The sequence below is a fragment of the Haliotis rubra genome, unplaced genomic scaffold (genome assembly GCF_003918875.1).
Source record: "Haliotis rubra isolate DU_JTF1 unplaced genomic scaffold, ASM391887v1 Scf1680, whole genome shotgun sequence".
In the NCBI taxonomy this organism is placed as follows: domain Eukaryota; kingdom Metazoa; phylum Mollusca; class Gastropoda; order Lepetellida; family Haliotidae; genus Haliotis; species Haliotis rubra.
The window spans coordinates 63,745-90,220 of record NW_025765648.1 but is presented as its reverse complement, the minus strand read 5'-3'; the positions used below and the strand labels follow the sequence as shown (position 1 = coordinate 90,220).

The window sequence follows — 26,476 nt, the reverse complement described above, 5'->3', positions numbered from 1 at the left end:
TCAGGAATGAATTTCTAGGATCGCAGTTTAGTCTCGTTACTCAATCAGCTGTACAACATGATTCTTCGTCTTATTACAGGAAGTCTGTACATCAACGAACAGTTGTCAGTACCATTCCTGGTTGTCAACAAGGGTGACGCTGGATCCAATGTAACTGTCACAATCAGAGACGATCAGAACTTTGCATCGACAAACATACCACTGGAGTACATGCTTGAGCCTGGGCAGAGTGCATCTGGAGACTTTACACTGCAAGCTGGGTCGGTGGCAGGGTTGATCAGGTACATGTCCCTCACCACGTGGCAATATCAGATAGATCACGACGCCCCAATGGTAGGTCAACAGTGAGGTTGATCAGGTACATGTCCTACTGTATGTGGCAATATCAGAACACGACAACGCAATGGTAGGTCAACAGTGAGGTTCATCAGGTAGATGTCCTACTGTATGTGACAATATCAGACTGAGATCACGACAACCGAATGGTTGGCCAGCAGTTGGATTTATCAGGTACACCCTCTATACTACGTGTCACACTGAACACACGACAACTCAGTGTTGGGTTAAAATAGGTCCTCAGCATTAGCCTTGGTCGATAGAGACGATTGAAAAAGATCGGGTTGTCAGGCCTATTACTTTGGTTAATAGCATGTCTTCGCAAGCAGATAAATACAACATGCAAATACTTTGCCTACGTCAAACTATTTATGTTCTTGAAATGTAACCTTTAGACTTTCCAGCGCTGGATCAATATCGGACCTTTGAAGATTTAACTTCCACAGACGCAAATGTAAGGCGTCAATTCAAAAGATGCAGCATATTCCTACGAAACACTTTGGCAGAGGGTTGTACATGTTGTTGATTTCAATTTAAAGAAATTGATTTGCCTTTACCCTTGATAGTCAACATTGATTGATATGATGTGCAGTTTACAGTTTAGTATTTATGCATTTTTTAACGTAGATATGTTTTTTATTGATTCAAGTAACATTTTCAGTATTAAAAAGAAACCTCTCATACTCTCACCAGCACTGTGACCGTTTCTGCGTCGGCAACTGCCGCTACTGGGGACGAATTCCAGTTCGACGTCGTAATTGTCTCCACAGAAGAGCGTGTGGTCAGGGTAAGTGTCAGACCTGAAGGAACGGTTTGTCAACGTCATGACCAACAGACGCTTGTCAGTCTAAGCACCAACGTTTGCTTGTTAGTTTAAGCACCAAGAGATATTTGTCAGTGTAACCACCAAGAGATATTTGTCAGTGTAAGCACCAAGAGATATTTGTCAGTGTAAACACCAACAGATGTTTGTCAGTATAAGCACCAAGAGATGTTTGTCGGTGTAAGCACCAAGAGATGTTTGTTAGTGTAAAAACCAATTGATATTTGTCAGTGTATGCACCAACATCTGTTTGTTAGTGTAAGCACCAACATATGTTTGTTAGTGTAAACACCAAGAGATATTTGTCAATGTAAGCACCAACCGACGTTTGTTAGTGTAAGCAACAACAGATATTTGTCAATGTAAGCACCAACATATATTTGTTAGTGTAAGCAACAACAGATATTTGTCAATGTAAGCACTAACAGATAATTATCAGTATGTGCACAGATTTTTGTTAGTGTAAGCGCTACAGAATAATGATGTATGTCGGTTGTAGTTGTTGGAAGAAAGATACCTGTCCAAAATGTTTCCGAGACGTTTAGGGTTACATGCATTTTCAGGAAGAAGATGACACCATCCCTTTCTGCAACGTCACCTCGGTGACAGGTAGTTGTGACGTCACAATGCTTGACCCTTGTGTGTGCAGCCAGTACAAGTGGTCAGGGTCTGCTGAAATCAGAGACGATGGGTTCGGACTCTACCAAGTGACCGCTTCTATTAATGCAACAGGATCGTTCCGACACGACAATTTCACCCTTGGTTACAACGGCACCGTATCAGCTACCATCACGTAAGCAAAACCCAATTATTGGCTATCTGTTTAATATGACAAAAAATGAAACATACAACCTTATTGATGACAACTTCTTGTTTATTGCATAAAGCGACGTTTCGATGCAGATTGCTTTACCTTGATAACGATGTAACAATCTGCATCGAAACGTCGCTCTACGTTTTAATCATAAATATTGAAACAAGTGCTTTTTCCGGCAGGGGCGACTGTTGTAAAGCACTTGTCTACATCATCGCTGTCGACCTCGCCAGCAACACCGGTCAGTGTGTGTTTGATCTCGCCCCTGGACTGACTAAGCCATTTCAGTCCTGCAAGCCAACAACTCAGGTTCGTCAACCAAGTAAATTCAGGAGAAATAGATCGTTTTATGTCCTCCTAAATCACCATTCACATTATTGATGGAAGGAGATACTTATATAGGCTTTTTATCAATATATTGTTCTAAATTCAGGTCCAAATAAATGATGAAGAACATGAATTTGACATTATAACAATGTGCGTATATTCATGTAAAACAGTTGTGTATGGTTCTGTGTGTCCTGCTCTACAGCCCCCCGACGCCCGGTCCAATGAATTTGTTATCATCGTCGCTGCTGCGGGAGGTGCTGGATTCATCATCCTTGTGCTTGTCATCACTGTAGTCATTGTCGTCATCAGAGGCAGAGGAAAGGTGAAGACCGCTGGTTGATTTTATCACCACAGTCTTTGAGTAACGGGTTTACCGACCTACAAACCTACTCTCTTCATGTAAATATACTTACAACTTGATAGACTTCTACGTGTCTACCTCTTTTAAATCTGGATTGTTTCCCCTCCGGACATCCTGGGAATTTACTTTTAGACCTGTTCACACTTTCTGTTTGTAATGTTTGTTTTAGATCTACTTATGCAGAGAACAATTGTTCTATTCTGATCATTATTACCGTCTTAGAGATTTGTATGCAGTATATATATACTTCTTGACGGATTAAATTCCTATCTATACTGTAATTCATTTGTCGTCATTAATATTGGAAACATCTTTCATTACCAGTAGTGTGTCACAGCTGTCAGACAAAAGGATAATGTATAGGATAAGGTCTTCTGTGCTTGGTTACCCGGTTACCCGGAGAAAATGTACACCTAGTAGTAGCGACGTGCCTGAAATCCAACAATATGGACTGTGAAGTATGTGAGTATGGACCAGGTAATCCAGTGTTAGGTGACATTAGCATCCATCTGCTGAAAGACCTTGTGAATGACCTGGTGAATGACCTGGTGAATGACCTGGTGAAAAACCTGGTGAGTGACCTGGTGAATGACCTGCATAAGGTCAGACTGACCATTTAATCCCGTTTGACACTTCTTAGACGCACTTGGGTTGTTGAAGATGTGAACCTTACGGTGTGAAAAGTGGCCGAGTGAGTGGGTTGTTATATGAAAGGTTATGATAAATATATAATACCTGACGAGAGGGAAACTGTCATGGCATAACTGTTTTATCATATACCACATGAGGGGACTTTACTCTTAAATAGACAAGGCTCCGTCTATTGAAGTTTCGAGCGTTTGCGTGTATTCATTCCATACCTTTTAGTAGCCAGACAATACGGCTGATATGGATTTTCATCCCGGGAGGTCAGTGTGGATCTATTCCGACAGCCAGTATTGTATGTGCAAAATGGTCCATATTATGTATTCATAGGTATGTGATAAATGAAGTTATTGCACCAATACCAGGGTATTTTACCAGAATAATCTCAACAAATAAGATTCTGTATGAGTGAGTGAGCGAGTATGGTTTTACGCCGCTTTCAGCAATATTCCAGCAATATCACCGCGTTTACACCAGAAATGAGTTTTACACATTATACCCATGTAGGTAATCCAACCCAGTTCTTCAGTTCTGTATTAGAAACCAGCGTGTGAGAAGCCAGTTCACTGTGTTGAACCATAAGGCTGACCAAGGCTAGAACCGACTCAGCGACATGAAATAACACTTTACAATTAACTAACGCGTCAATCCCCAACGCATCGTCATCTACACATAACCTGCAAGTCTGCGGACACGGCCTCTACGCTGCAATACAGGAACACACATTGCCAGTTACTTACAGTAACATTAGCAGGTGAACACTGCGATCCCCTCCCCTTTTTACATTGTTTCTGGTGAGATTCAGCAGTGTGGAGTGATGTTACTCTGTTCACATTCAGAGTCAAGACGTGTAGAGGTTTCTAGAACAGTCAAAATATCTAGCGTAGTCTTAACCCAGAATGTTAGTCAACGTTCTGGACCAGAAACTTCTGATAGCTTTGACAAATATGACCAACTGGCGCTGTGACACGTAGACGTCAATATGACTTCACAGATCAATCTTTCTGTATCTCGCTAGTGGACGTGGTAATGGCCTTTAGAGATATTGCATATAGTCAAAATAGTGGCTTCAGTAAGCTCTTCAGTACTTTAGGCAGAGCACAATCTTGTATTTAAACGCTCAGTGAACGTTTTGTTCATCGTCAGATATAAGAAATGGACATGTTGCTGAGGATGGACAAGGTGGTGACACCGACCTTTCCATCGTGCGACCACTGACTTATATTGAACCGAAGGAACAAGATGACAACGCAGGACTGACCCAACCACGTCAAGATCGTTCTGCTCAGTGCAAACATGTGTATAGTCTCAAGTAAGCAAGAATAATTACGAAATGCGGCGGCCATCTCAGCCTGTTACGACGGGAATTGTAATATACTGAACCAAAACAGATTCGTCGCTTTTCAAAACCAAATGCAAGATTTTGTTCATACAAAATGGTGTTTTTGTTATGATTGTATCTTTTTATCAACATGTTTTCCAATCCAATTTCATAGTTATTACCAACATCAGTGTGTTTTCTGATGAAAAAGCATAACGACCAAACGCACCTAAAATGGCAGACGTGGTAAAAGGTTACGTATGACATTCGTGAAAATGAAAATGCACGTGCATATCGTGACAACTCTAGCAATGAAAGCGAGTCCCAAACTCGCATGAAATCATTTTTGTTTTGACACAATTGCGAGAGATCAGAGGAACGAAGAAGATTGCAAGCTGGCCAGACTGCACGGAGAGTAGCCAATCATTTTAATGTTCATGTTAGGACAGTTTACCGACTGCAGTGGGCGACCTTCTGTAACGTCAAGACCGACACCATCTGCAGGATCGCTTCCCCAGAGAGGCTGAAACAGCACGCCATACCATTTGGACTTACAGACCCATCAGTGCCGATACAATGCGTCGACGTTTGCGCGGGTGAAACCTCTGCTGTCACAGACCATATCGTAGTCCAGTCCTCACTGCTCATCATCGCTAAAACCGACTGCAATGGGCAACAACTCGTTATCGGCAATGGAAATCTGTGCTTTTTTTCTCATGAAAGCCGATAATTTGTTTCGACAGTCGATGGCAGAGTGAGAGTATGGTGAAGGCGTGGGGAACTGTTTTCCAAGAGTATTGTTGAAAGAGACCCATGGGGTGGTCCAAGAATAATGGTTTGGGGTGCAATCGGTCTGAACCAGATAGTTAGCACTGTACGTGGTGTTCCAGATTCTCGGTCCAGGATGAGGAAATGACGTGACAGCTGCTCGCTATACTGGTCAAGTCATAAGACCCCACGTTGTACCACAGTTTGGACGTTACAGAAATCACATCTTTCAGCAAGACAACGCTCGTGCCCACACTGCCAGAGTAACATTGGACTTCCTAAGGCAACATGGCATCCAAACCCTACAATAGCATGCACTCAGTCTTGATTTGAGTCCAATAGAATAGAGAACAGAGATTCAAAGAGGGTTGAATGACCTCCACCCAAGGCCGACAACTGAGGCTGGACTCGATCAGGCATTTCACAGAGTATGGACCTAAGTGCCTATGGCCTCCATCAACAGGGTAATTCATTCCATGTACAGACGATGCAACGCTTTCATCGATGTGCATGAGGCCACACACACTTTGGGGTATCGGAATGGTACTATGTTTGGTGATTTTGTTTGTGTGAACTCTAAATGTGATTACCGAAAATGTGTTCATCACAATTGTCAAGTTTGAACTCAATCCTCTGTTTTGGTTGTTAATTAGAGTGAATTAAAGTGTCTGCTTTAAGAAACCGCTATCGGTGCGACATTTCTTTTGTGGTTCAGTATACTTGCAGCCGTTTGACGTGCACCTAGATACAGAATTACTTGCAAAATCAGACAAAAAATGCCTTCGTACATCATAACAAGCCAACACACTTGCAGTGTGAAAACATTCATATCACATTCACTGGATTGTCTGATATGTCACGCTTTGAGCTTGCAATGTGCATGGATAAATTTGCAATATAAATGGACAATTATTAACATTATTATATAACATGTTCGCAAAAACGGGGTTCATTTCTTTACTGAAGTATGCTTTCTCAAGAACTGTTGATCTGTCGATCGATTGTACTTATCTACTCTATGGTTCTGAAATACGTGGGTTGGACTATTCTAAAGTTATAGGCTTTCCTTAAGCTTGCCTCAGAGTTAAAATCTCCAACACCCAGCTTCATGGTACACGAATGAAGAGAGTGCCATTAAGTCTTCAAACTGCCAAAGGAATCGCAAGTATGGCATAATATTGTAATTGAAAGTAATTCGATATAGATAAACGTATTGTACAAAATTTATGATGGCTGTATAGAGCGATTACCGGAGTATATCTCGCACCTGAACATTTTCATAACGAATGGATTGCCCTAAGTGTTGAACGACAGCTTAAGGGGTGATTTTACACAAACTGAGGAGCGCAAATTTAACTAGCCCGAAAGCTAACCAATATCAATTTGTCAAACAACTTCCATCTCCCAGCAAATATTTGTTGTGTCCAAGATTTCATACTGTATTTCAAGATACATAACCACAAGTAATAATTTCCCTGTCCATTCAGCCCTTTGTCAGGGACCTCCAGAAAGCGAACTAGAGTAATATGTAAACCAGCAACTGCAGTCAATTTCCCTTCCGTCGAGGTATTCAAAAATGAACGAAATTAGGACATATCTAAAGATACTTGTGCTTGGCAATATTACATTTGAATGCATCGCTCTTGTACCGTTAGTGGTGCTTTATGGAGAAACATAACGTTCTCAAGTTAGACTTGCTATCAAAAGGTGAAGACAATTTAACGCATGCTTGTAAGAGGCGATTAACGGGACCTTTTGGTTAGGCCCTCTGACACACGTCATCGTATTCCAAATGAGTAGATCGATGATCATGCTGTTGATCACTGGATTGTCGGGTCCAGACTTGCTTACTTACAGACCGCCTCCATGTAGCTGGCATTTTGCTGATTGCAGCGTTAAAAATCAATCAATCAGTCATACCTAAAACTGTTGAACGTAGAACCAAACACTACGGCGGTCTGTAAATAATTGCGTCTTGACAAGACAATGCAGTGATCAACAGCAAGAGCATTAATCTACGCAATTGGGATACGATTATAGCAGAGTCAAGGTGAGGCAAAGGTTACCAAGACTCTGCTGGGGTGTGAGGTTGTTTATTTCTGTAGCCTGAGATTGATAAACCGAGACCCTGTAACAATCAATATAATAATTGACTATACATCTCACACAATTCATACAAGATCAATACAATTCCATACACGGGTTAATACATATGGATAATTACCAATAATACTGTAGTTACTCAAAGCATGAATACCATTACTTAGTACACATATGAAATATTGGAATTATGATATTAAATCATTACGAATAATGTAATGATAATGTAATGATAATACATGCATACAATGTAATACACACAAGATTGGTAATAATACACCATTACGCATTAGTCGTAATGATTATGTACACATGATTCGTCACCACGCATTACGTGATGGTACTATATACAAATACATGAATATATAAATTATACATATACACATACCCTGTGGGTGGTACAAGGGTGCACAGCAATCGGGCACAGCACCAGTCTTATGGACGGAGACTTATCTGTTATAAATAACAATAAAAAATAATATAATATGAAAGATAATGTGGAGTAGGTTTAGGGCTACATTCATGAACATAAAATTAATTCCACACATTGATAATTATACTTATAGTTATCATAGTTAAAACATAGCAACTTATATTATAACACATTCTCTCATCTCACACATTCACAGAAAGGATGGTAAAGATAAGAAAATATTAGTGATACATATTGATGTTTATCGCTTAGGATTGGAAAGCTAGCATACTCAGTAATTACATATAGCGCACTTACATGCTATACAATATAATACCTATTTAAGTGATAGTAAATAGATATACTTTACTATAAAGATACTGCAAGGATTAAATGCAATATTACTTTGTTTAAACAAATACTAACCTTAATGTTACACTGTGTGTCTGTCCAAGCTGTCTTTACGTGGCAAAGAGTCAGTGCAGAATGAATGAAATTCTGCATTGAGTTAGTGAGACCAATCAGCCGAGAAGCGTCATAGCTTGGGCAAATAGTGAGAGAGGCCAAGCTCTAAAGCTTTAACCCTTAAAGTGCATAATGATAACATAGCTAAAAGGAGAGAAAAATAAGAAGATTAAAATGATATATTTACACTAAAATACATCTGTCACAAAAATATGTTCAGCACAACACGCACGTGATATATATGCAGCCACAGAGCTCCTGTGGCGCTGTAGTCTCCTACACCCTTGAGTTGCCTGTATTTAATTTGTTGCGGTAATAAATATGGTAAAACAGCTTTATGTGGCTGAGATACTTAGGAAATACAAATTGTCAAAAACTATCCATGCACATCTGTCTGTCGTCTTTGTCTGTGCTGAAATCCATTCTGTCGAAAAGGCATTACATTTAAAGTAAATCTATTCACCACAAGTGTTCACGTAAACTCAAGTTGTTGAAAATCTCATCTGTGATAACTTTCATCGTAAGCTGGATGCTTGACCGTAAATTTGGCATCATTTAACTTTTTTCCATGTTTCAAACAATAATTCGCTATGTATCATTATGTCAACTGTGTAAGGTATATATTGATCCTAGGAGTACGCATGTGTGTGTAGCGTGTGCCTTTCGCCGCATTGGCTTTGAACTTGAGATATTATTAAGCTGACTTACACAAGTGATAAAATAACCTTTCAAGTAAACTGCGGACATGTCATGCGTATGTCCTACAACCAAGTAGGACGGGCGTCAGTGCTGCTGTCTCACAACCCCGGGATACAGATAAGGTGTGTAAAAGAGGAAAAGACCCCCACTTGTTGGACATGCGTTTAACAGTACATGTACATGACGTCATTTAAGTCAATATAATAGGACATGTTTGTCTCTATAATTCAATTTGTGTGTGTATGCGTGTGCGTGTGTGTGTGTTTTCAGACACAAAGCGTCAGCCTATGCAATGGGGTAATGAAGGTTTTAGAATGGCACGTCACCTCCGTAGTAGCCTTGGAACAGTTTCCTCGTTGTCATGTTCTTCATCTGTGTCAGATCTCCAGATGCAAGGGTGGTGTTGGGTCTCGGGTTGGCCTCAAAGTAGGCGGCTACAGCCTTCAGAATCCCCATCTCTGTAATGTCTGCATGAGTCCATGTTGCATCTCCTATGTCGACACTTGACAGTCTGCTTGGGAGAAAGGAGTATACTCCGTCAGAAGAGAGAATCAACATCAACTTTGTTACGAGACGCATGTCGACGGGTGTCTTCAAGAACACACGACGATTGGTGTGCAATCATCTGACGTAGGTAGCTGTATGGGTCATGTAAACTGGGTCACTGTAGTTTCGTCATATATTACAAACCCGAACGTGAAGTAAATATCGTTTAGTTGTTAACCCTTCCTTGCCTAAAATGATTCCTACATGGCATCAATCACAAACTCATTTTCACAATTACCCATCACGCATTCTCTCTCCCATTATTCAGCAATCTCGCACATAATACCCCACCATTCACATACATTCACACCAACACTCAAAATATTATAACATCACAAATGGCTTAAACAATGATATGCACCAAACAAGCCAACGAGTCTGACCAGATTTTCTGCTGTATTCGCTTCTTACGATAGGTTGCTCAACACCAGAGAAGACAGCTCTTTCAACATGCGTCTCGTAACTAGCTTCTTGTCGATTGTCTGCTCTGAGGGAGTAAACTCCGTTGTCCCCAGCAGACTGCGAGGCGTCGACATGGGAATGGAACATGATGAGAGAGTGAGTTAAATCTTACATTGCATCGGCAACATTGGACCCATGCAGCAACGAGAACAAGTTCACTATAAATATATGTCTGTCTACAAAGGACAGTAAAACAATATGTTTCGTATCACAGTTTTGGTATAAAACAAACCTTCCAGTAATAGGCCTCTAATACACCTTCCTGGGCTCAAGGGGAAGATGGACTCATCCTGACATTACAGAGATCGTAATTCTGAAGGCTGTAGCCCAGCTTTTGTTACTATTATTACAGTCTAACGTCTGTACATTACCCCCTCTGAGTTATTGAGACATCACGACTTGGCGCCCCACTAAGTAATGATTACGCTGCCTTTCAGTCGTTTGGTCGCCGAGTGTACATTACAGGAGATGGTCACTCACATCTCATGCCTTGCATCTTATGTCTTGCATCTAATGCCTTGCATCTCATGCATGCCTCCGCATGAATACGGGTAGTAACCCACCCTGTCATTGCCTGCACTTGTCCTTTACACGATGCAAAACCTAATTGTTAAATTGTACGGTTAATACCTAGAAATATATACACGGGACCAAAGACAAATTTTACGCCACTGACATAAACGCAAGATAGTTACTACAGGAAATACGTGCTATGACTATATTTTCATTTTGTGTCCCGATAATTATTTCATTTGAAGCTATGCCTTTGGAATATACGGTCATCCAATATTGCGGGAGGCGCAAGCACCTTTGTCATGAGACCGGATTTGCATGAATTTTCTTAGCGTGAATTCAACAGTTGATACCTTAAAATGCTTGATCATGGAGTGTTTCCAGTACATTCCTTTTATTTGTAATAAGTGCTGAAATTTCCGAATGCTTTCTAGGTTTAATAGCGTTTGAAATATGGACATTTTCTGTGACCGGGAAATGTTTGTAAGTTTAAGAAAATTTGCAAACGTTTTCATGCCTCATAACATAGGTACCCGTGATTTCTGGAATGACTTGTGTGTTCATATAACAGGTACAAAACATGATGTTCATAGATATGAAATGCATGTACATTGTACTGTAGTCCAGGAGGAGAATCTCAAAAGAGGCCTAGAAATAGGATTTCGTAGCCTCCCCAGTACTGATTTTGTTTGACACTATTTTCAGTTAGTATGATGTCTTGGGCTCATGAAAAGGCCTGTAATACTCTCAGATTGTGGTATCAGGGTTTTTTTACAGGCCATTATATGTGGTGGGGGTCTGCGAGCATTTTCGTCACATTTCGTTTGCTGCCCGACAACACCTCAAAGTTAATCATTAATAGTTTTACTACTATCGATCTGATCACTTTCATTTTGACTTTTGTGTACGGCTAAAAGATGTAGAAATTGTTTGACATAATTTTGTTTTGAAATTTTTTTTTAAAATGGCCACCATTTTGGCCGCCATTTTGTTTTGTCGTGTGTTGCCTTCTCAGCACTTCAATCTACGTAAAAATGAACACTGAATGTTTCCATTTACATCCAAAATTGATACTTTTGATGTGTTTTGACACTTCTTTCTCCTAGAGTGATGGCTTGGGCACAAAACAAGTCATTTGGTTGGTCATATCGTGGTAATTTAATGTTTTACAGCTTATTCTTTGAGTCAGGGGTATTTTAGCGATTCTCCGACTTTTCATGGAAATGTGTGAGGGTGATTTATTTAATGGCAGTTGACATTATTTTTGTTACTAAAACAAGTTCTTTTTGTTTTCTCTTTACTTCTAGAGTGACGGCATATTATTAGGGATTTTTATATATTACCCAGAATTCAAAATGGCCGCCAAAATGGCCGCCATTGTAGTTTAACTACATATACTTATTAGAAGACTAAATTTGTACTGATATGAAATCCAAACATATCATTTGGTGTCTAATGTTTAATACAGTATAGGAATAGAGCTAAATTTCAATGATAGGGCCAGTCAAAGCTTCACACTCCTAAAATATTTGATGAAATAACATTATCCAAAATGTTTGAAAACTATGCTTCATGGCCGATAACTACGTATAAGCTTTGGTTGTAGGTATTCAAATTGTTCTATCAGATAACTCTTAATCAATTTTGATACATCCATAAGCTTACAATTAATCCTCCCTTTCACTTTCTTTCATTTCATATGTTACTTCATGTCAGAATCGGACCTGTAGAGATCCGGGTTAGAATTGATCTTCAATAACCCATGCTTGTCGTAAGAGGCGACTAACGGGATCTGGTTGTCTGGCTCGCTGACTGGGTTGACACATGTCATCGTATCCCATTTGCGCAGATTGATGTTCATGCTGTTGATCCCTGGATTGTCTGGTCCAGACACGAGTATTTACAGAAGACCGCCATATAGCTTGAATATTGCTGAGTGCGGTGTAAAACTAAACTCACTCACTCACTCATGTCAGAATCGGAGTCATCTACTGGCAACAAGTCAAAGGTGTTCAGGCAACAAGCATCTGCCATACAAAAAGACATGCCCATGTGCACACTATATCATTCTTTCTGCTGGCATGCTGACCTTTTGCTTTTACACGATGTCAGTTCAACTAATCCACGGGGAGCAGGATCTCTCGACACCAGAATAGGGATAAGCTGACCATCACATATGCTCCAACCATGGTCAACTGGTGAAAGAATGTTCATGATTGGTTGCAGAGACTGTTCCCAAACATGGACTTTGTAGTTTACTCGTTCAATGTGATGTTTTAGACTGTTGGATGTTGGATGGAGGTTTTCATTCAATATCTTGTGTCATCTACAGACATCACTGGATTATTTGGTACATGCATAGAACTCACAAACTGGCCACCAGATTTAATGAGTGTTTCTTGAACATCCAAATTGTCATCCATTTGTTGTGTGAAGCTTCTCATCCCTGGGCTTTACAGCCTTTTTGGGAATCAATGTAGAAAAGGTTTTCAGGTTCAGTCGATGTAAAGGTGACCACAAGTTTGTCCTGGAAGAGTTCAATCGACTACTTTACAAGTTATCCCTTTGCTCTGCCCCAATCTGTTTAACATGCAAGAGGCTGTGAATCATATCCTTTGGGACAACAACTCCACTTCCAATGTTCACAAGATGTAGACATCATTCATTTGGAAGATTGAATGGATTTGTCATCAACCTTGATGTGAACATGGACATTTCTAGTGTTCATTTTACAATGGCTCATTCAGATGGAACATTAAGAAAGAACATCAAAAGCGGTTTGTTAAATGAACTTTAAAAGGAAGCTTTTGGTCCTTCGCTGCTTATCCTAGCAGAAGAGAGAATGTTGCCAGTTCATATAGTTGATGGAATTGCAAAATTGCAAATGTTCAGAAAGGAAGCTGCTTCCACATTTGGACACTTGGCTGATATGCATTGGGACAACTTCACTTCAATTCTGAATCGAACAGACTGCATTAGAGTTGATGTTGTTTGGGACTAAAGCAGGGGAGCAAATCAAAATAGGATCGCTAACGGAGCTAGAAGTCAAGATTGTTGGCAAAAACAAACCACTGCCAAGACAATGGGACAAACCCATCAGCAGTCCTGTCAACAAGTCTAGTCTTGTAGCATGTATGAACGAACGATGGTGTTCTGTTGGTCCAGCCATGCTACCTGTTGGTAAAGCCTGAGTCACACTAATGTTGTTCTTAGGACGTCCTGCCCTGTCCAAAGAATAACTGTAAAGTGAGCTTGAACGGGATAGAACGTGTAACTGTGTACGTCTGTCACGTCTTTACCCCGTCCCCAGACAGTTGGTGCTACGTTTAGAGTGGGTAAAATTGCCCGTTCAACCCGTGTGGACAACGTTTTCAAGCAGTCCAATCCCGTCCATAGTCACTTTATATCCCTTCTGAACTAAACCTATCTCGTTCTTAATACGCACAACCCCGTTCTAACTCATTCTTCTAAACCAACTCATTTTCAGGCACTTCTTCCCATTCTCACTACTTTCTCATTCCGTTTCTAGTGCGTGCAATCGTAATAGCAATCACTTCCTGGTTCGATTTATATAAATACCCTGCCCATTCTTATTCCGTTCTCAGTTTCAAGGTGGAAACATTGACATCACCATGCCTCTAAGGAAGAAGAAGGGTGAACATCTAAGTTATAAAGGGGTCAATGCGTTCAAGAAGTTCATCAAACATGGGAAGGGTGATTCTCAAGAAATTGTAGAAGGACTCATGATCATCAAGGCGGAGCTCCTCCATCAGGTGATGATAATGTCCCACAGCTATTCACCTCTCAGATTTAAGCCAGTTCCTCACCCAACACGTTCTTGTGTTTTCCTTCTTTCTTGCTCTACCAACTCATTGTACTCTTGCTCTGCTTCCGATAAAAATTGCAGGAAACCAGCATTCAATATTTTGACAGCTGCAAACGTGTTCATAGAAACTCTATCCCAAATGACGACCATGTTAAAAACGCATGTATATATACCCTACCTTGTCATATCGTAATGCACACAGAGTTGACATAGTAAGAACTGCATGAGAACTACATAAACATACTAACAACGAGAAGAACGTGATGAGAACCCATTGCAAACTGTTAGAACCATGTAATACAAGTTTCTTCAGAACGATTCATTTTGTTTTGAACATATTTGCTTGGAATAGCGACTAACTAGAGTTCAGTAGAGTTCTGCAAACGGGATGGACCAGGTGGAAACTGTGTACAAACGTATTGCAATTGATGCCGGACTGCACTACGTCCGCACACGTACCCAGTAAGATTGAAGTGCCACGATTCCGTTCGTAGTATTGCAATTCCGTTCTTAGTATGGCAATCTCATTTTTAGTACGTTATTACTCCGTCCCATTTTAGAACGTGTAGAACGTTCGACATGGGGAATTGACTTACAGGAGTCCTCTGAAAATCACTAACAAACATTGACACAATTGGGTGACAATTTGGATGTTCAAGAAACATTCATTACATCTGATGGCCAGTTTGTGAGTTCTATGCATGTACCAAATAATCCAGTGATGTCTGTAGATGACACAAGATATTGAATGAAAACCTCCAACCAACTACCAACAGTCTAAAACATCACATTGAACGAGTAAACTACAAAGTCCATGTTTGGGAACAGTCTCTGCAACCAATCATGAACATTCTTTCACCAGTTGACCATGGTTGGAGCATTTGTGATGGTCAGCTATTCTGATGTCAAGAGATCCTGCTCCCCGTGGATTAGTTGAACTGACATCGTGTAAAAGCAAAAAGTCAGCATGCCAGCAGAAAGAATGATATAGTGTGCGCAGAGGCATGTCTATTTGTATGGCAGATGCTTGTTGCCTGAACACCTTTGACTTGTTGCCAGTAGATGACTCCGATTCTGACATGAGTGAGTGAGTGAGTTTAGTTTTACGCATTCGGGAATATTCCAGCTATATGGTGACAGTCTGCAAATAATCGAGTCTGGACCAGACAATCCAGGGATCAACAGCATGAACATCAATCTGTGCAATTGGGATACGATGACATGTGTCAACCCAGTCAGCGAGCCAGACAACTAGATCCCGTTAGTCGCCTCTTACGACAAGCATGGGTTATTGAAGGTCAATTCTAACCAGATCTTCACAGGTCCAATTCTGACATGAAGTAACATATGAAATGAAAGAAAGTGAAAAGAAGGGGTAAATTGCAAGCTTATGGATGTATCAAAAGTGATTAAGAGTTATCTGATAGAACAATTTGAATACCTACAACCAAAGCTTATACGTAGTTATCAGCCATGAAGCATAGTTTTCAAACACTTTTGGATAATGTTATTTCATCAAATATTTTAGGAGTGTGAAGCTTTGATTGACCCTATCATTGAAATTTAGCTCTATTCCTATACTGTATTAAACATTAGACACCATATGAGTTGTTTGGATTTCATATCAGTACAAATTTAGTCCTCCAATAAGTATATGTAGTTAAACTACAATGGCGGCCATTTTGGCGGCCATTTTGAATTCTGGGTAATATGTAAACATTCCTAATAACATGCCGTCACTCTAGAAGTTAAGAGAAAACAAAAAGAACTTGTTTTAGTAACAAAAATAATGTTAACTGCCATTAAATAAATCACTCTCACACATTTCCATGAAAAGTCGGAGAATTGCTAAAATACCCCTGACTCAAAGAATAAGCTGTAAAACATTAAATTACCACGATAGGACCAACCAAATGACTTGTTTTCTGCCCAAGCCATCACTCTAGGAGAAAGATGTGTCAAAACACATCAAAAGTATCAACTTTGGATGTAAATGGAAACATTCAGTGTTCATTTTTACGTAGATTGAAGTGCTGAGAAGGCAACACACGACAAAACAAAATGGCGGCCAAAATGGTGGCCATTTTGATTTTTTTTTTCAAAACAAAATTATGTCAAACAATTTCTACATCTTTTAGCCGTACACAAAAGTCAAAATGAAAGTGATCAGATCGATAGTAGTAAAACTATTAATGATTAACTTTGAGGTGTTGTCGGGCAGCAAACGAAATGTGACGAAAATGCTCGCAGACCCCCACCACATATAATGGCCTGTAAAAAAAACCTGATACCACAATCTGAGAGTATTACAGGCCTTTTCATGAGCCCAAGACATCATACTAACTGAAAATAGTGTCAAACAAAATCAGTACTGGGGAGGCTACGATTTGAATTATTTCAGCTGCCTCCTCCTGGACTACTGGGGGTTAACTGACATGATGTATTTTCACAAATTCTGGAACCTTTGCCATCAAGGATCATATGACCTCATTAAAGGAAAGTACTAGAATATTGCAATAATTGACTGGATTAAAGTAATCAGAAATATGCACACCAATTTATAATGCAAAAATTATTATTTATAATTGAATCGCAAAAACCGTTACTGTTATTTTTGCTTCGGCGATTATGCATATTCCGTTGACCAGTCCCTGGCCTTTTTCGCTCGTAACGTTATATGTGACAAGGCATGGATCTGGCATGGAGACAAGATAATTGTTAATTAGAACTAAACTACCGGGCAAAAGAAAGTTATCACTGACGTCAGTAGTATAAACAATGGGGCTACGGGACCAGCCTATATAAGGCAAGGAATCAATAAGTATCTATTCCTAACTCATATTAATTTTAAAATACATAACACAACTACTTTTCATCTCCCATGTAAAAAAAAGTAGTCATAGTCTTACACGAAAGACTATGTGGTACAGGACCATAAACCAATACAAAAATACTTTTTATCTGACCTGTAAAATAGTTTCCATAGTCTTACTCGAAAGAGTAAGACTGTGGAGTATGGGGTCATCCCTATATAAGACAAGCAATCAATAAGTATCTATTCCTCAATTTGTAAACCCATAAGATCACATCAATTTAAAATATTGACTTCAGCGAAACATTTTAACGTGTATCTTCTATGATGTCTTTGGTTTTCGTAATAAATGCTTGTTGGGCTTGTTGTATCCCTTGTTGTATGTATTTTTTTTTCTCGTTCTCGCAGATAGCAGAACTTTTTTTATGAAACTTTGATCGAATCTTTTCTTTCATTTTTTTTTTTATTTTTCGAGTTCACATAGGATCAAACGAAACTCTTCCTCTGAGATTTTATTATCATTGAGTGCGGTGGAAATATGGTCTTCTATCGTGTTTAACTTTGTTTCAGCAAGAATTCTAATTTCATCGTGTTTCTTAGCTTTACGATTCAATTTGCGAGATACCAATTTAAACACTGACCCAGCTATTCCTGTCACTACAGCTGTTATTTCAAGGCATAACACCATTGGTGCGGCTACGATGGTGGTCAACAATCCAACTCCTACTGCTCCTAATCCCATGATAGTTGTCATAAGAGTGGTATCAGCCCCATCCATGTAGTTTAAAGCTCTATTGTGTTTTTTGTGTTGCGATGCCCGAATATCACGGTCTTGTTCTAGCTGACGTTTTATTTCACATATCTGTTTAAGTCGAAACCCTTCTACACTTCCCTTTATATTTCCATCTTCATCTATGGCTGGGTATAGCCCCATTTTATGTGTTTATAATATATTTCATAAATTATTTTTTAATTATATGTCATTTAATTTTTTATCAATATATTTGAGGCTTATAAGGTTTAGATTATTGTACATGTAAATGGGTGAGACATTAATAGGTATGTTTTCGTCTAAAATACTAACCCCATCTAGGCTTATTAATGGTTTATAACCTTGTCTTATTATGATTCGGCAACGTTTATTCTCGTGTCTTTTAAACCAAATTATTCTCAGGCCGTCTAAAAGTATTCTTGGACTGGACATCTCTGCGAGATATATGTCTATAACTAGCGTGGTGTGTGATTTCATTCCATAATTTGAATCTGAAAACAAATCACGTTGGTAATCGTAAATTCCGCGAATGAATAAACTAGCATTCAAGCCGACTGGAGCTAACATGTTACCAGTGTGCCCTGGTATTCGTAATACTTGAACAGTATTTTCTTTGAAAGGATTAAAGGACGTGAGAAGAATCCCGTTGTTTGTAATTTTGGAAACGAAATCATATTGATTACAAAATATGCAAGGTGAGGTTAGTGTTATTTTAATTAACCATTCAAGCTCTGAAAAATCTGCTAGTAGCATTCGTTCGTATACGTCGTCTTTATAGTATAGTAGGTACGGGGTGTCTTCCTCACCAGGTAAATTGAACCGCTTTGTGTCTCCTAGATCACCGAGTGTTACATTGGTGTGATGACTTACCATTGTTTATATAACTGTTATAAAATAGTTTCCAATTGTTTTTCTGATAATTTCTCAGTTGTTAACTTCAATTTAATAAAATGTATGTTCTCGGATAGAAAAATACTGGCTGGAGATATAGTGTCTTCGACGTTAACGGTGACACCCCGCAGACTGGTGTGTGAATCGTCTCCCACCCGCACGTAAATAGAGCAAACGCGATACTGGTGTTTTTTAGCCCACTGGAGTTTGATTCCCTTCACGGTCTCAATCTCACTCTGCGTTGGTTGACCTAGGTAGACTTGTATGAACAGCGTGGAATTCTCCGGTAGATTTTGCAAGATGTTGAGCACGCTGTCGAATTCAGACACCAACTTCAATACCGCGTTTTTCTCCCCTTGTTTAATCGATAGCATGTGGGCTGGCATAGCCGAGAGTGGGCTGATGATTACACTACGTCTCTCTGATGGGACGTAAGCCACGATTAGGGTTCCGTTGTTAACGACTTTGTTTAGTAAGTGGTCTTTGTTTTCCGTGAATACGTATTGGGAACTTAGTGTGATGTTGAGAAGCCAGTTGATTCGAGATGGTAACATCATCCACTTGTTATCGTTAGTGAGCATTAGATAGTACGGTTTGTTTTGATCAACGTTCGTTCTGTCAAAGTCTTCTAAATCGAACAATTTACCACCAAACAATGGGTATATTCTCCATTCATCCTCGTCGTTGTGAACTATATCGTATCGAGTGTTGCTGACAGATCTTGATGTATCTAGGTTAAAAGTACTACCAGATCCACCGACGACGGGAACTTCAACTCGTTTGTAAATGCTGTTTACAAACTTTAAAGCATAAATTTTACCATCTATCCCTGATTCATCAAACCCTCTAGTATCACCTAGGTCTGATAATCCTACATTACTGCATCTTTTTAATCGCATTCCTGGGCCTTGATTGCTAGCCATTATTGTATATGTAGTCTTACGCTGAGGTATCCTATATTTATATTATTATTTTTTATATCTAAAATTGATATTTTTTAATTCAGAAATATTACCATTTATCAATTTTTTATACTGTCGTGATGAAAACGACTCGGTGCGTCCGTCATTGTATTTTTCTGTTTTAACCGGGACAACCCTCAACAACGTGGAACGACGTTCACTTTGTACATTATCTGTTGTGCTAAGCTGATCGAGATGAACTCATAGCTCGCGGTATGGAACTAGCTCTGGTAACTTTGTACCAGTGACGGTAATCTTAGGGTTAATCAACACCACTGTTCCGTTTGGGTCATTTATTTTGAGTTCAGCTCCTAAGGGTTTGAAAACTTCATCATTGAGAGAACACACGCTGTAGTATCCATCTGTTATTTTACGTAGGAATCCACCAAAGAACACCTTATTATTATTGCTGTTGATGTTTGTCCATCGGGGGTAGTAGGTTATATCGCATAGTGCTATTTCGAGTTGACCAGACGTGTTATCAATAACGTGCATAAGTTGAACGGCCTCACCACTAGTTACACCCGGAAGCGTAATGTACATATTTATATATATTTATATATTATATAATAATATGTATAAACCCGAAGTACGTTACCCAAAAAACGATATAAAGGCTTATGACTTCACACACATGAAAATAGTGGCGGACGCGGCTGGTTCGTACTTCAACACCCAGTTTATAGATTTACTGTTACTAATGTTAAAACGGTGCACGATTTGTTTCATAATCCTATGCAGTTCTGGCAGAATCAATTCAATTTCGCCGTGTGGTGTGCTATGACTGGATGCGGTTTGACGTTGACTGATACTAGGCGTAATGAGCTAAGTAAATCCATTTTCGCTTTCCACGTGTATTACCAGATAAGGCGTATACTCAAAGAAATAACTGCCCCAGTACCACAAGAAAGGCGTGGGACGCGGTAAACAACCCGTACGATAGACGAGCGTACGACCGCATTTGTAATGAATTCGAATTAGATCCGAAGACGGATTGGCGCTTGCCGGGGCCTAACCACGGATTGGGCATTACGTACGACGGGGCGCGCACGGTGAAAGAAGTTAGCGATGATTTATTGAAACGAGATATACTACGTTGAGATTTTGCTTTGTCGAGTAATGAATGGAGAGATGATCGTATGAACTTTAAAGGCGGCGTCGCTTTCACCGTACAGAAAGTAGAACAGTCAACCGCTAACGATTGGAAAATATTTATGCTGGACACGTCGAAGGGTTTTACTCGTGCTGGTGTTATCAGATTGAACGATTCGATTCGAACGTACGTGTGGGCTATTCTAGGGTCTCAATCACAGACGCGTTATAATATTATAGGAAAGGGAACAGCTTACGATTCTCAAAAACAGTTCGTGGCTAATGTTGAGGACGCTATCGCATCACCAGTAGATTTACCTAGTGCTATAAAACGATATCAGGATACGTTGCAATACGCCAGGTCAAAAGTCGACTACGTGTACGGTGTTGGATTGTTCATGGCTCCGAGTGATATGCGTCTGATAATCAATAAAATAACAGGCTACAACAATGAAATAATCATCGCCACGGCCGACCAAAAATTGGGTGTTAAGGCCGACGTCAACGTCTCCCATGTACCACCACGCACGCATACTGGTGAAACGGGTATAGTGGCATCACCAGCAGAGTCTAGGGTTAAGTCCACACCACCACAACCCCCACCACCACACGTGCAGGTGTCTAATCAGCAGCACATCGACCGTAAAACAGCGCTGGTGGTGGTCTACTCCCATTTGTGAGAACTCCCAGTTGTGAGACTCCCAGTTGTGAGACAGTGGAGTAGGTATTTAGCAAAGAAAACACACCTTACCCCCCTATCTGATAGAATGGATTAACTCCAGCTAATTATGGATTAGCTATTTAACTGATTCTTGTGGAGGCAACTTAATGAAACTCTAAAAGATAAAGTAATTAACCTACTCGAGATAAATGGCTTTAAAAACAAACACTTTGTGTAGGTAACTTCGTGATCATATGATCATGATCATATTTACCTACTCAGATTTACGTGTTTGAAAAATCTAGCAATAACTGTTGTAACTATAATTCATCCAAATGTATTTATTAACCTTTGACTGCTCTTTCCGATCACCATTATGGCAGGCCTTCAACAAGTAGAATATATCACCAGTTCACGATAATCTTTTTCAGTATTTCAGTATCTATTGAAAATAATAAATGCTCTTCAACGAACAATGTCTTCTGTGTTAATTAACTCATTAATGAACTATGCCTCCTGCGGGTACTCTTCAGCAACAGGGCTGTTCCCACTTTCATCGTAGGGATGGGGAAGCACCACTTGTGTGCACTGAACCATTAATTAATGTGTCTCACAACTGGGAGTTCTCGCAAATGGGAGGACACCCTGGTGGTTGTTGGGATCGCGGTTGGCTTGGGTTTCATCTGGTTAAAAATTCCTTAGCGACCACGTACACCAACCCGGCAACAGCGACGATGAACACCCACAGGTTTTGACTGAGCCACGTGACTGTTTTCGAGAGAGTGCTAAGCAACCACGAGACGATGCTACCCAGGATACCTAGCAGGGCTTCGGCGGCTTTACCTGCGAGTTTAGCCAGAGCTTCCCCTAGTGATTTTAGATGTTTTTTTATCCAGTCTCTGACGTCATCACCACTCGGTGGTTTTGGTGGTGTTGGTGTTCCTCCACCACCCGTCAGCGATACGACTAGGGTTGATATGATGAAGCCAAATGCTGTTATAACGCTTGCAATGGTGATGCCTTGCTCTCGGAACAATATTCGGATCCTTTCAGCCAACGTGGTATCCTCGTTCAGTACTAGATCGATGGTTTCCCGCACGCGGCTGATCTGAGATCGAAGCTGTTCTCGATTCGAGGAAGCGGATTCCAATCGGGTCTGTCTCTCTTCTTGTAAATTACGTAGTCGTTCTGTGATACGACGCTTCATATCATCGTCTTCAGTTTCGGTGCGTTTGGTTTTTTCACTTGTGATGTGCTCGTCGAGTTCGTTCAGTTTACCCATGTTGTTCACGAGTTCTCCACGTACATGTTTCAAGGCTTCATCTAAGCCGTACAGTTCCCTCATTGGAAATTTAAAACCAGGCAACGGTTTGTCCCAGTATATACCCAACAGTTTTTCGATGCTGTCCGACGCTTCTGTAGCACGCTGTGTCATGTCACCAACACTACTGAGTTCGGACCTGGTAGCTTGCAGATCTTGAACTACCTTCGGAGGAATCTTAGGTTTTGCACCACCATAATCCTGCATGTTTAGTTTATTACGGATAAATTCAGTACCATGGCGACTGGCTAGCGTTGACAAGGCAAGTGGTTTTCTAGTGCGTGTGTTCATGATATCAACCTCCGGGTTATCCTTAATGCGTAGAATGCCCTTATCATCTATGGTAAACTTCGAATAGTCTTTGTACTGAGGCTCGACGTAGTTTCTATCGTTTTTTAATCCATCGTAATAATCGTCTACTGTTGTTTTAAGTAGTTGGCTGCTCAATGATGAGCTAGTAAACGAAATGTCTTCATCGTAATCAACATCATCAGAGGCCATAGCTCCAAAATGATCCATCGGAATATCATCCATATTTTTTAAATTATATTTTATTAATATAAATATATAACAATGTCATATGGTAGAAAACTAAACCCTTTTCGAAGATTAAGAGAACCACTAGGCGTCAAAGCCGTGCGTCAGTCGGTGACTATTACAAACAACCCCAGCAAGATAGACCAGAACCAAGTACTGTTGGTAAGATTCCCCAACTTGGGGGAGAACGACGTCATAGTACCAGGTACGGTACGATTGGCAATTAACATCACGTTGAAATCAGACAACGACAAACGTGAGCTAGTGAATAATGTGGGCCGTGCTATAGTCAAGAGGACCTCCATAAAAATTAGTGGTAACGAGGTGCTTAGCATAGACGACAGCGATGTATATTACTGTTACATAGACCTATGGAAAAGTGAGGGAGAACGCGCCAACGACGTGTACCAGGGAATAAGTAAATCGACTAGGTTACGTATCGGGTACGCCTTCACACAAGACGAGACAGCCAAACTATCGAATAGTGAAAAAGCCATCGCCGAAGCGTATGGAAACAGGTTCTGTATCCCGCTAGACTTTGAGTTGCTAACGGGGCACGCACCATTTTACCAAGCCGCATTAGGTGACAGGTTGGAGTATGAACTCACGTTCAATGATTACAGCAAAGTCGTGTATACACCGAACGGTGAAGAGGGTAGTTACGAGATCGATAACATCTCGTTGGAGTTCGACATGGTGACTAATCCTGATCTCGCCCGACAGATTCGAAATCAGTACTCTGGGAAAATAACCATCCTGTACGATAGGATACTGCGACATAGAATGATATTACGTGACAAGAGCGACACGGCATGGAATATCAACATGAACGTGCCGGCGCGATCGATGAAAGGTATATTAATCATACCCGAGGAGGAACACGACCCATTCGAAAGAGACAGCGAGAAATTTTTCAACCCAGGGATCACCAAAGCGGAAGTGACTATAGAGGGAGTGCCTAATCAGCTATTTAGCCATGGGATGAAGGCATATCAGCAGTGGGATGAAATAATGAAGCTACCGGCTATCAAACGAAACTCAATAGTCAACAACGTAGTCAATGACCTGGATCTATCCTCCGTGCACATCGGGGATTACCTAACCACAAAGTACGCGCTATGGTTGGATATGAGATCGACAGATGACCACACTCTACACGGTAGTGGTCGTCGCATCGACAACGGAAGCGAGGGTATAACCATTCAAATAATGAAGAAGGCTCAGCCAACTGGTAAATTAAAATTATATTTATATGTAATTATGGATGCGCAACTTAATATAGAGAATGGGAGATTTGTGCAAGCTATCTATTAATTTACCACGAGATCCGCACTGTGCCATAATATGTGGGCAGACGGGTTGTGGCAAGACAGTTTTCGTACTAGATTTGTTGGAGGGGTACTATAAAGACATATTTGACAATATCATTATCTTATGTCCTACTAAAAATATGAACAAGACTTACACGGATAGATCTTGGGTGATGACGGATCCCGATGTATATAAAATCGATCCGGGAACACACCTGCAGGAATATTTGAAAGGGAAGCCGACGCTATTCATCCTGGATGACTGCTGCGCTAATAGAGAGATATGCTGTCCTACCTAGCGTCTGGGTGCTGACACAAAAATTCAACTCTGTGTTAAAGGATTTACGTGAACAGACGCTATGGGTAGTTCTATTTCACTGCAAGGACAGGGATTCGTTCGAGGAATGCTTGAGAGAGAACGATGTGATGAGTAAACTAGACCGGGAACGGGTTAAGAATCAGCTCGCCAAAACTAAACATGCTAAGCTCGTGTTGAAAACCGACCAACCAGTGGATTACCAAGTAATGTTTTAGTAATTTTAGTAAATTTTAGAAATGTTTTAGTAATTTTTAGTAAATCTTAGTAATGTTTTAGTAATTTTAGTAAATTTTAGTAATGTTTTAGTATAAATGTCGGTTTTTGAAGTTATAGTCGTGTGTAACCTAACCTTCATCTCTCTGTATTTAGTGTGGGTTGGTAATTATTTAAAAAAAATTAAAACTAGATTACTATATTATAAAATGGATTGTGATGTATTACTAGAACAGATATTAGTTTCAGATGAACAAAAGGACGACAAGCAGCGAGACAGACTGGTAACACTAGTTGTGGGTGGTAAGGCAAAACAATATTTAGGAGATAATATAACTACTGATAAAATTCAGAAAATGTCAGATGAGGAAATAAATAAATTATACGCCAGGTATGAGTCAAAACTCGGGGCTGAGATGACAAAAGTTATAGGTTCTACTATTACCCAGATTTAAACAGGTATGGCGTCATTATTTTTACCCATCCCACCGGAACGTCGACTCTATTTGTGGGAGGACCTAGAGAAAGACCCGTTTATTGAACACGCCTTGAGCTCTATCAGCTGCGTGTTGTACCACAAAGAAATAACCAAGATTCCAGAGGAGGAAACACCGAAGACGGAGCCAGTGACGCATGTCACAAAGAAGAACAAAAAAAGAGTTGAAGCTGGTAGAAAAAACGCCTTAGCCAGGCACCATAAAAATAATTACACATTGTGGTTTACCGTAGGTGGTGTAGTAGCCACTGCAGTTGTTTCATTATTTATGTTATTTAAACCAAAACAAACACTACCACAGCCATCACCAACACCTCCAGAGGAGATCAACCCTCATATTATGTTATAATTAAAATTATATTTCTATTAATATATATTATGTCTGAGGGAAAAACACTCGTTAATGATGCATACCACGCCTTAGTGGTTTCCTGATTAGCAATAGGATACGCTCGGTTGACTAAAATGATTATAAAACAACCGACTATAAAACTAGACTTCGATCTGCAGGATATTGCTATGCTTACCATGAATATTGGTATGGCGATGGCCACCAAGGACGTTCTGATAAAACAAGGTATTATACCTGAAAATATTTTAAAGTAATATACATGTATATAATATGGCCACGATAGTAATGATGGTTGGTGGAGCTCTTGTGAATGCCCT

The 26,476-nt window shown here is 40.1% G+C and overlaps 1 protein-coding gene across 3 annotated transcripts in view; it reads left to right on the top strand.

Moving 5' to 3' along the window:
* Positions 1-26,476, top strand: part of LOC124272300 (von Willebrand factor A domain-containing protein 7-like) — a 62,162-nt gene that overhangs the window by 10,639 nt on the left and 25,047 nt on the right. The window contains exons 16-20 of one of the 3 annotated variants that reach the window (XM_046707472.1): positions 80-281; positions 1,030-1,123; positions 1,723-1,952; positions 2,156-2,282; positions 2,506-2,945. In XM_046707472.1, coding sequence (XP_046563428.1) covers positions 80-281; positions 1,030-1,123; positions 1,723-1,952; positions 2,156-2,282; positions 2,506-2,643 — 791 coding nt within the window. In that variant the 3' untranslated portion in view covers positions 2,644-2,945. Of the gene's footprint in view, positions 1-79; positions 282-1,029; positions 1,124-1,722; positions 1,953-2,155; positions 2,283-2,505; positions 2,946-26,476 lie in introns of those variants that run through there. The other 2 variants (XM_046707473.1, XM_046707471.1) reach the window with 2 other exon arrangements.